Consider the following 11,692-nt stretch of genomic DNA (forward strand, 5'->3'; position numbering starts at 1 on the left):
ACCCAAACCACCGCCCATGGAACCTCGCTTTCTATCGTTTTGCTTGTATTCGTCTTTTCAGCCAAGAAAATAACACATTACATTCTTGCAATATATTTTACAAGATTAATTTAATTTTATAATGCGGTATCACGTACGTGCGCACAACTAAAGTAAGACCCAAATCTCAAATGACGTTTGAATGCATTTGGATACCGACATAAATTTCTCAGAGGGAAATTTTTCTAATCTTACATCGAGTGTTATCTGTCTAGTACGTGTCTATTTAGTCTACCGGGTTCCACAATTCTGTTGTCACAAAATCTACCAATCCCACTGGGTAGAACTAATTTCATAAAGGGTGAACTGTCAACAAATTTTGATCTAGCAATGACCAATACGTCACAGCACCTGTTACCGATGACAGATACGGGTCTTCAGATTGGCAAAGATCAATCTAATTTAGACAATTTCCTGTACTTTCCACTCAAGAGTTAACGTCACGTAGACAATTTTTGAGTAATGGAAGGCAGAGATAGCTAGCCTGGGGTGATGCCAGCCACACACTTTAATCTAAGTTCTATCGCAAGCTTAATGCACCTAAATTTCCCTTACAGACTAGTTACTTTTAACATTTTGTACCAACTACAAGGCTCAGAAACTAAAGTATTGTTGTACATTTTTATTATATATCAAAATTACATTCATATTTCATATATCACGTCCATTCAGGATTCATTTGACCCTTTGCCATTAATCATTCTAATTGAGTGAGCGAGATTGTGTGTGTGTACATGAAAATGCACCTAAATTTGAGGCATATTTCTTGGAACTGGAAAACTAAAAACTGCAAAGAACAACGCACCAGATCCCTTCATAAACAAAATAGTAACAGTGATACCTGCACAGGTACACTGTCTATCAGTACAGAGGGAATATGGATGTTCAAGGCTGCTTTGGCACACTCCATGTTCTTACATCTTTTTTCCAGAGTGAACTGTATGCAAAGTGCCCACAAGCCAGAGGCACCTTGTACACTGTTACAGTCACCCTTTCCAGACCTCTACACAATCTCTCTTCACTGAGTGACATGTGGGATGTACCCAGTGGCAGGGCAGGTTTCCTGCAGAAACACAACTTGTTCAATTTAATTAATACAAAGTTTAGGTATTTCATTAGCAATTCCTTACTTTACATATGGAGCTTCTGTAAAAGAGCAGTCCTGATATACACATACCAACAGCTTTTTCCCCTTTACAAGGAGAGAAAAGCAATGTAGCAAGACAGCACATCCACAGCAAGGCCCCTTCATTTAATCTGTGACCCCTCACCCTCTCTTTCCCCTCGTGCAGAAAGAGAGGCTGGGAGAAATTACTTCTGGCTGCATCAAAATATCACTCACACATACTTCCTCGCCCCCCACCCACTCCTTTCCATGCATCACAGCATCATCCATACACAATCATTATACATTCACCCCTATCTTCTGTCTTACTTTTTCAACAGACTTTCCCATCTTTCCACGGTTGCCCCCTCATGTTTACTCCTTCCACACCTATTTTACTAACCTTTCTTTCCATGTGTCCAAAACATTCCAATACTCTGAAACCACATTCATAACTCCTTACCGTTACTGAAAGGAAATCTCTCCCCTTAAGCCTGTGATCCACCCACAAGCTGATGAATAAGAACAATTCAGATATTTATATTGTCACTTCGATTCAATTTGCTTAGAATTTTAGATACCCTACAATAGTCATTGGCATTCTTTTATGATTGAAGATGAATCCATTCACAGAATAATGATCATTCCAAAAATTTTGGACCATGATACCCTTCCATTACCACTTCTTGAATGTTCAAGGATGAAAGTGAGGATTATGGGTAAATACTTACATTATTATTTTCTTGTTAAAATTGGCTGCTCACCTTTTTTGCATCCAACCTCCAGGGGGTCAAAAAATAAATTGTTTGACCCAAAACACCTACCAAGGTCAGTTCACAGTTTTATATTCAGTCGCTTCAAGACTGCTCTCAGTTTGCCTGTGTCCTGAAAGATCTCCCTGAAGGTGGCCAATTTCTTGTTAAGAAGCTCAATCTCATCTTTCAGCTGGGTCTTCTCTTTCTCGCACTCTTCTTGCTTCTTCTGCAGTTCTTGTACAGTCTCGACCAACTGTGAGATGACAGACACCGGCCTCAGCACTGGCCTTGAACACCCAGCACATGCCGGGTTGTCACCAGAAGGCTGGTCACTCACAGCAGAAGACTGCGAATCGCTAGATGCATTCCCACTGCTGCTAGAGACCCGGACATCCAGGTACTCACGAACAACAGGAGCATCCTGAGAGTTGGCAGGGCAGGAGCGCTTTCGTTCAGCTTCTCCCTTGTCCTCCACAGGCCGCTTCTCAACTTGAGTTCCCCCTCTTGGGTTGTTCTTTGAAGCCTCTTTCACTGCAGCACTGGGTGGCCTTGCTTCTCGGCTTTCAGATGATCCAAAGGGAGCTATGGGCCGGAAAGATTCCTGGCTCTGCGCTAGACATTGCTGCACTAGAGACCCTAGGGGCCCATCTGTGTTTGTTAATGTTCGAGCCAGGTTGAGGCACAGCGGTCGAGCACTAACATCACTCCCATTGCCTGGGATCCTTACAAGAGACCTCGACAAAGTGTTGATTGTATGCGGTGGTGCCATGTTACCACCAAAGACAGGAAGCTACCTGAAAAATTGAAAATGTAAAATTAGTCTCCAAACAAATACTGGCCACAATTCACTCGCACAAATAAACATTATGTACCAATAAAATGTGAATTACAAAGTACAAGAATTACTTTGATGGCAAATGTGAAGGTTTAGCTTTAGAATTTTTTTATTCTAGGATGTGATGTGAATGTTTAGGAAGAGTAAATATCTAGGTGAGATACAGTGTTAATGAACTTTGAATGTAACAATATAAAACAAAAGTGAGCTCACCCATGGTGCTGTGTGGACCATTTAAATTTCAAACAGATGTAATTTTGAGAAATGCATTGTGAGAATGGAGAGAGAGAAATGTAGTGAAGTAGAAAATGGGTGGGAAGGCTGCCAGTTAAAGCAGAACACTCAAGGTTACTTGTGAAACATGTAGGAAGAAACTCAAATCCCTACAGAAAAATGGACTTCAGCCATAAAAGGTGTCGCAAGGTGGATATGGAGGCACCACTAAACTAGTGAGAAATTATGTAAAACATTTTCACAATCAATTTGACTACAGATCTGGAAGGCCACGCATGTCAAACCCTTCAAACTGTTACTTAAGTGACAAGTGTGCTTCAAAAGGGGGAAGGCTGGATGAAGAAATATATTTTGAATTATGTCCATTACGAGGAATTTGGAACATACTGGACAACCAAGAGGCTACTCAAATGTAAAGAAGGTGCATATGTAGAAAAGTAGAGATGTTTGAGTGAAGAATAACCAGTGGAGTTCAAGATTTGGTGCTAGCATGTACGTTTCTTATCAATGTTAATGACATGACTGATGGTACAAGCTATGCTAACATGTTTACGGATTATGTAAAAATCATAGTAAAAGATGAGGACTACTGTTGCAGAAAAATCTAGATATTATTTGCATGAAGCCAAGAACAAAATTTACTATATCCATAAATTTAGGAAATTTGGCAATATCTCTAAAAGACCTTTTAACACCTTAGGAAGTGAATCTATTACAAAAGTAAAACGGGAGTAAGATTGGGAATGTTGCTAAAGGACACCTGAAAGCCATCAGAAATACAGACATATGGACTACTGCAGAACATTAAAATTGCTTTTCACTCTATGGATAAAGAGGGTGAAAAATCTCAAACCCTGATTCATTCAAGACTGGAATATGCATCAGTGGGTCCTTACACAGAGAGGCTTATGCCATTTGAGAAGACTAAATGCATTGGATCTGCCAACATTGGAAAACTGAAAAAATTGAAAAGAAAGATGATTAAGCTGATTACATAATTCAGGTTGATCAAATGGCAAGACTACACTGATACCCTTAATAATGGGAGGTCCTAAGGTAGGAAGAAATTTATACTAAATGTGCAAGTAATGTGGAGTAGTTTTCCGAACAGATGCATAAATACTTGGGATAGCTTACAATTTATACCTAAGCAGGAATAATACATGAATTACAATCTAGTTATGACAATTAGAAAATAGGACATAGCTAGTTATGATAATTGAAAAATAAATATATAGACAAATTGGAGCCATACATAAATTGGAAGGCATAAGATTAGCGAGCGGGGCCCCATGAATGTTGTTCCTTTCTTATGAACAATTAGTTAGGTATTATTCATGTGAATACAAACCACTATCCTATAATCCACATGCACAAGTTAATATTTCCCATTTAAATTAAACAAGGTCAACCGCTACCAGTCTTCCTTGCATATCTAAGAAAGTATAATATTCCCCACAGCTCTGCATATGTATTGATCCATATACAAACTTTAGTGCAATCATATTAGTAAAACATGAAAATCACACGTGTATTTCGGTCACACAATCACCAGTTTTACCATCTCCTGTTATCATTTTAAATACTTTATCAAGCATTTTGTATAGTACATTTTCTTGATTGACAGAACCATGCTCTGGAGGTGTACAAGAAGCAAAACTTCAAAATTAGATTGGGTACCTGGGAGCATCGACAGTGCTTTGGTCCTCACTGGAGATGTGCAACTGTTAGTCACAAGTAAGGGTGTGCCAATTCCCTTTATTTATTTAATTTTATTTATTTATTTATTATTTTTGGGGGGGGGGGGGAGAGATTACCATTTCCCATTAACTGTTGATGCCAATTCCTATTCACTCTTAGTTGCCAATTCTACTTCATATAATTACTGTATATCAGTTTCAATATAAACTATTATTTCTAATTGCTTTATAATCTTTGTAGATTTATACGCGCCAGATAGGGCTTCTTTTTGACTGTTATATACCTACTTTTCATTTCATACTTGTTTCCATCAAAAATTCTTTAAATTTTTTTTTAAACCAGCATCACTAAGCATAATGAATTGGTTGTTTTATTCTATAAGCCAGTAGTACATAATAACTAAAACAAAATGCATAAAACAAATTTAAATTATACTTTCACAGCAGTCACCCAGATGCTCATTTGACTGAACACAAAATTTAAAGTTTGTAGTGCGAGATCCTGGGCCTCACTAATAATCCTGTCCAAGGTCAGTGTGCAAATTGTGTATGAACTCTAGTATCCCCACAACAATTCACCACCATGAAGCATGCATGTTGACACATTTTGAGGACAGGTAATATAAAATCATATTTTCAGGTGGGTTGGCTAAGGTAATTACTGGAAAATCTCTTAATTTTCCGATTTCTGGACCAAGTTGTAGAAGCACCAAATCACAAAGTATGGTAAGCAGTGGTAAGTATAAACCTCTTCCAAACAAGTCAATTATTCATGTACATCAGGTTGACTGATGTACAACGATGCATCGAAATACATGCATTTCAAAGTATAAGTTACTGTGGCTAAGAAAATGTGATCACAGGACATGGGGGCCATTCAGCTACAATAGAAAAAAAATATCATCAAGAAGCAGAAGAGGACTAATAAACCAGCATCCATTGACTACGTAAGGTATGATACCAACTAACTTTCGCAAAATTGGTTGGAGAATGGTAACTGTAGAAACACCAGAGATATTCCACCTATATAACTGAATCCATTACAGATGTGAAAGTTTAACATTCTCAAAGGTGAGAAAGTAAGAAGAGGTCAGGGCTGAGAATGGTGAAAGGACAAGCTGTGCAAGTAAATTGAAGTGAAGAATTTGCATAGGCATTAAAATTAGTGGTTATCAAACTGTACTGAATAGGTAATCAGATGGAGTAACTGTTACCAAATGACCATGTGACAGGAAGTGTGGAAGTGGCAAGAATTGAAGGTCTGTACGAGTAATGTGGTGATGGTTGAGAGGGGCTTTCCTTTGCCAGTGGACCTTAGGGCTGATTGACTGATGTAGTTAGCCAATACCTATGTTGTCAAATAAAATACCATGTACTTGTATTAACATTCCTAATGGAAAGAAATTTGTTGATAGAATGGAAACAAGGTAAGTCGTTAAAATAGTGGAAAACATCTTGCTCTACGACAAATGAAAATACAAGGACCTCCTGAGAAGACTGGTCAACATTTCTGGAATATAAAGCTCCTGTCCAGTTGTTGAGGTACTTTGACAAGATCCTTAAACAAGTTGTTATAATTACTATTTATTATTATTATTAATTTCATTTTTTTTTTTTTTTGTTAAGGAAGACTGACCTCTACATAACCAAGATTCTCAAGCACTTCATTTCTACTCTGTTCTGCCACCCTTCAAATTATCTTTGAATATACATTCATATTTCACACCTAAAGGCTCTTTAAGGATGTACAAAGTATTTATGATAACACTATTTTTTAATATACAATATCAATGACAACTGTTGTAATGAATACTACTTTGCTATCTATTGGGGAATGATAGCACTTAAACAATTGCAATTAAATGAAAGGAAAACGGAATATATGATTATTGGAAGTAAAGCTAAAACTAGGAATTTTGGCAATACAAATATGGTAGTTAATGATTTCAGTTGACACTAAAGTTGAATTGGGTGTCTTGATTGATAGCAATTTGTCTTTCAATGACCAAGTAAATAATGTGATTAAATTGCTGGTTACAATTTTAGATATATTGCATTTAAGAATATTGATGCAAGTTCTTGCAAAGATTGTAATTAACAGTGTTGATAATGGACTTTATTATAATAATTCTATATTCTGTATTCTACCTAACATTAGACTTAATACATTACAAAATGTTTTGAATAGAACTGCGAGATTAATTACAGATATATCTTGCTACAGGATTACACCTGTATTGACCAATTTGTACTGGCTGCCCATGAAAGCTAGAATTATGTATAAAATATGTGACGACTCGAAGTTCTACAAACTGGAAAACCATCATATTTAAGGAGTCTTGCAGGTGTACCCTACCGAGGAAGATGTAAATACCCGTCGATCTCATGTCTAACCCTTTTTGAACCCCAGTTCATGTGTTGGATTTCACTCGAAGTTGGGCTCTCCAAAATTTTGTATTCTTTTAGTTGTGCACATCTACGCCATACAGCATTAAAAAAATTAAATGTCAATTTTGTAAATTATAATACATAAACAGAGATTTTATTGACGGAAAAAAAAAAAGCCACAAGCACATCTACTAACGGACGAAGCCGCTAGGGGTCGAGATGCCATGTTACCGTCTGTCCAGTCACTGTCAGACCCTGGCTTTCACGTTTTGAAACTCCAGGTGGCGTTAACCGCTGGTACAAAGACGATGGATTCCTGGGATATGAAAACATGAGGTTCTGCCGTAGTCTATTAATTGCCCGAGGTACAATATCGTGACAACCCGGATGATCTTTAGAATTTGAGGTACCGAATTACTAAATACAGGTTATGTTAGATTGGACGAATTTATCCTTTCATTTCTTCGACCTCTGCATCTATCAAAAACATTCAGCCGCCGCGACTTCGTTACGTAACCAATCGGGTTTGGCATTTCTTTTTTTTTTGCAGATTTCCGCCAAGATCTCATTACATTTATCTATTATAATTTACAAAATTAATTTTCTATTGCTATATCGCGTACGTCCATTAAAATTTGGATTTTATCTGTCTTCCACTCGATCTACGACGTATGGGTTTCAAGGAACTCTTGACGTTCCTGTTCTCTGAATGTTGTATGGAAGACCTCACCATCCGCGACATACAGATAACCAAATTGAAGTTAATCTTTATTGATGCGAGGGTCCTGCGGAGCACCACTGGAGTGGAACCAGATAAAGAACTGCAAGTAACAATGATTAAATCTGATGCGGTGTAAGTTGTGGATTAATTTGAGAAAAATTTCCTTGAAATCCACCTATGTCTAGAAATCAGTTCCTGCAAGAAATATTACAATATAAAGGTTTTCCCATAATCCTAGTTAAGTTTCTTAGGGAGGGGGATATTCATATTGTAACATTGTTGCTGAATAGGACTAATGACAGGAGAAAAAAATATATACTAAAATGCAAGTTCGCATTCTTAAGATTCCCAGTTTAAAATATTTGATCCTTAATGACGCAAGTGCCTTTCACTTTCCTTTCCATCATCAGTTAAGTTTTTCCTTAATGTGCTAAATATCATATGTATTACGGCGCATATAGTATTTTCCTGAACACGCATTTTATATTTATTAGTTTTATATTTTGTTCTTGGTTTATTATTTGTGTTCCATGTCTTATTCAGCGTCAGCGTAGATATATTCACCATAGTCTGTTGAGAGGGTTGCCGATAATAGAATTATTTGCCTAATTTTCTGCTGAAATGCCCACACTGCAAACCATATCGAATAGTTATAAATGCAACACAACTACATACTTTAATCGAAAATACCTTATAACTTATTCTAGTTCGGGTATGCTCGCACTCCTTACGATTAAGAAATCTAACAAACCTGTTTACAAAAACGGGGGCCCTACCATCCACATCTGCCACCTTTCAGCAGCAACTAGTACCTCAACTTTTGAACTTGGAAAAACATTCAGTTGCACACATACGGACCTCATCCATAACAGATGGTGACTAAGTTGGCTCAGCCAAGGCTACCAGGAAGTTGGACTCCACATCATCATGGGTTATACAGAGATGCAGCAAAGCTACACATTTCACAATAGATGGAACCATCTCTCATGTAGTTCTGAAATACTGCATCTAATTAGGCCCCTCAGTTACACTACCCACTGCAAACTTATCAAATACTAATTCACGAGGAAACACCTGAACCAAAATTAAAGCATATGAATTCCTAATGAATGACTACATATCGAAGCCGAACTACACATTACAGCACTTTCAGAGGTTCTTGGTAACACTTCCAGTAATATTTCAAATTAGGTTTAATTATCTCTTCAACTCTTACGATGGTTTCGCACTAGAATTCCCTTAGTGTTTAAAATTGGGTTAATATTTTGCACAAGCTACGGCTTCTTAGCTTAGAAATTACTATTAACTACGGAGGATAACCCAACATAAGGCCCTGTACTACGGAAGTCGCCATTACTGTAACTATTGCTTACCACTTTATCCTTGTCTAATTCTTCGGATGTATACTTGGTCCTGCTTGCATGCTACAGTTGATTTCCTTGGGTACTGGTTATCAGATAACCACGCCCCTAGCCTGCATACGAATTCACAGGAAAATATACTATTTCTCACTACCCTGTTGCGAATGGCAACTTGATGCCTGTTGTTATCACTGGACGACGTACGCCTCGGTGGGCAGACTCTCAGAGTATTCTGATGAACTCGTCTCAGAAAATCACAAATAGACAACTCGCCCTCTCCTGTCATTGGCCAACAGCGTCCAAACGTTCTCCTCTGTGATCCAATGTACACACGCAGTCTCATCCGGGTATTGATACGGTTGCCACGAATCGGCAGCCATAGATTCTAGAAACAAACAATTAGGTGAATTAGCACAATTGATACTAACATTTCAGTTCAGATTTTATCTTAGTCAATTCAAGAGGATTTGATCTACCTCAGAGCAAGCTCTATGGCCGAAATAACTGCCACGAAAAACTCGAGTAACCCTTTCGGCCGTGGTTCTACTTCATGATATTCCGGCTATCGCCAGATGCTTTTAATAACAATAGTACAGTTTATTTGGCGATAAATCAAGTACAGATATAGAAAAAAACAGCTCGAAATTACAACTGCCGAGGATAACTTATTCTACACTAAGTTAAACGGACAACATACGTACGGGTAGGGGACTAGAACAGTCATGAATAATACCAATCCAGTACACATATTACACAATCATTATAATCGATTTGCTAACACTACTAAAATGTTCGTAACACAGGATTGAGGCCAAAAATTGAGCACCAACATATTAAAAGAACATTGTATTATGTATCAGGAACAACAGAATAATATAAGAAACCAAAACAGTATGAATGAGTACCAGATCAGTGTAGCACCATTAGTGATATACTACATTATTCCACTGATGTTGTAGCAAGTGTATGATAATAAAGAGGACTCCACCCCATGGTATGAGTAAATATCAAGTATTATGAAAACCACAATGGAAATAAGCTTACATAATTTTTTGTGTTATCCTCGGCATTTGTAATTGTTATTTCGAACTGTGTTATTTTCATTGTCTGCACTTCATGTATATTGATTCAATGCCAAATTAAATTATCTTATGGGATAAAAGGTTGCAGGCCATCAATAATTTCATCATGTAGTTATAGTGAATACTACATGACAGCTTGGGTCACATATTACAAAATTATCAGTACTTCAGGACGGTGTGGGCAATTACATATTACTTTGATCACCAGGAAGTGAATATACATTATAATCTGTAGCACCAGAAGTAGGGTACAAGGGGCCAGTTCTGTTATGCGTAAAACAACAAGGGGCTGGAGGATAAGGTCCTGGTACCCTGATTCACCAGACTAGTTTTATGATCAGATCATAATTGTTCTCAGACCATACCTGAAGCACATACCAAACTATGGCAAGTATTCATTCCTCATGAGGATGGTAGAAAGGTTGAAGGAGGCTAAAGGTGGGTGGGGGAGTCGGTGCCGTATTATTTTGGAATAAACGTGTTTACCAAGTTTATTATATATATATATATATATATATATATATATATTATATATATATATATCTATATATATACTGTATATATATATATACATACATATATATATATATATTGGTAGGAGGCCATGTTGTATACATGATTTCAAGAAATCTACAGCGACAATGGCGTTGTTGAGTTTATATTGGAGCTTTAATTTCTCTCGTGCAACAAGTTTCTGTGGTTGTTCCAAATACGTATAGGAGAATTAAAAAAGAGAAAACCGCACCCAATGTCTTTTGGACACCTTCTCAGCTATTTGGAACCACCACAGAAACTTGTTGCACGAGAGAAATTAAAGCTCCAATATAAACTCAACAACGCCATTGTCGCTGTAGATTTCTTGAAATTATATATATCTATATATATATATATATATATATATATATATATATATATATATATATATACATATATATATATATATATCACGAAGAACCCACAGTCGGAATAACAGGAAACTTAGAGGAAAGTATAACTTCTATATTTCGGCAAATAATAGCCCTCTTCAGAAAAGAAAATATTACAAGAATTTGCAGAGACACAAGTACAATTGAGATGTAAGTAGAAAGGAAACACGAAGAGCTAAAACCGGACAATCCGTCACGCAGGGCGGAGTCAAAGGTGAGGTGATGTGTGGGTGAAGGTGTGAGGTTAGAAGGGGAGCGGGATCAGGGTGACAATTTTTAAACTAAACGGCTCACAGCTAGCCGTGAGATTATGTCTGGGGACCATTGACCTTTGGAGATGTTCAATTTCGGACATTCTTCGATTAAGGCTGATTCAACAATTTTTCTTCTAAAGCTACGGTTGGACTTTAACAAAAATTTGGCATTGTCCCAGTCAAGAATCTGATTTTTGGTAGTGACGTGTTGGAACACAGCGGAATTTTCCTAGGCATACCTAATGGATCTTTTGTGCTCCGTTAACCTGGTGTTAAGATCCCTTCCGGTCTG

General features: G+C 37.3%; 1 protein-coding gene across 1 annotated transcript; it reads right to left on the reverse strand.

The window, feature by feature from the left end:
* Nucleotides 1-648: 648 nt before the first annotated feature.
* On the reverse strand, nucleotides 649-9,383 carry LOC143023505 (uncharacterized). Its single transcript, XM_076182060.1, has 2 exons — nucleotides 9,151-9,383; nucleotides 649-2,693 (listed from the first exon to the last, which is right to left on the reverse strand). The coding sequence occupies exon 2, from the start codon at nucleotides 2,666-2,668 to the stop codon at nucleotides 1,979-1,981; it is 690 nt and encodes a 229-aa protein (XP_076038175.1). The 5' UTR covers nucleotides 2,669-2,693; nucleotides 9,151-9,383; the 3' UTR covers nucleotides 649-1,978.
* Nucleotides 9,384-11,692: the final 2,309 nt, after the last annotated feature.

Source organism: Oratosquilla oratoria, chromosome 1, assembly GCF_046742065.1.
Source record: "Oratosquilla oratoria isolate Oo_2021 chromosome 1, ASM4674206v1, whole genome shotgun sequence".
Taxonomy (NCBI): domain Eukaryota; kingdom Metazoa; phylum Arthropoda; class Malacostraca; order Stomatopoda; family Squillidae; genus Oratosquilla; species Oratosquilla oratoria.

What these genes read in the sequence shown, in the direction of transcription:
- LOC143023505 (XM_076182060.1), bottom strand. Translation starts at nt 2,668, where the DNA reads ATGGCACCACCGCATACAATCAACACTTTGTCGAGGTCTCTTGTAAGG.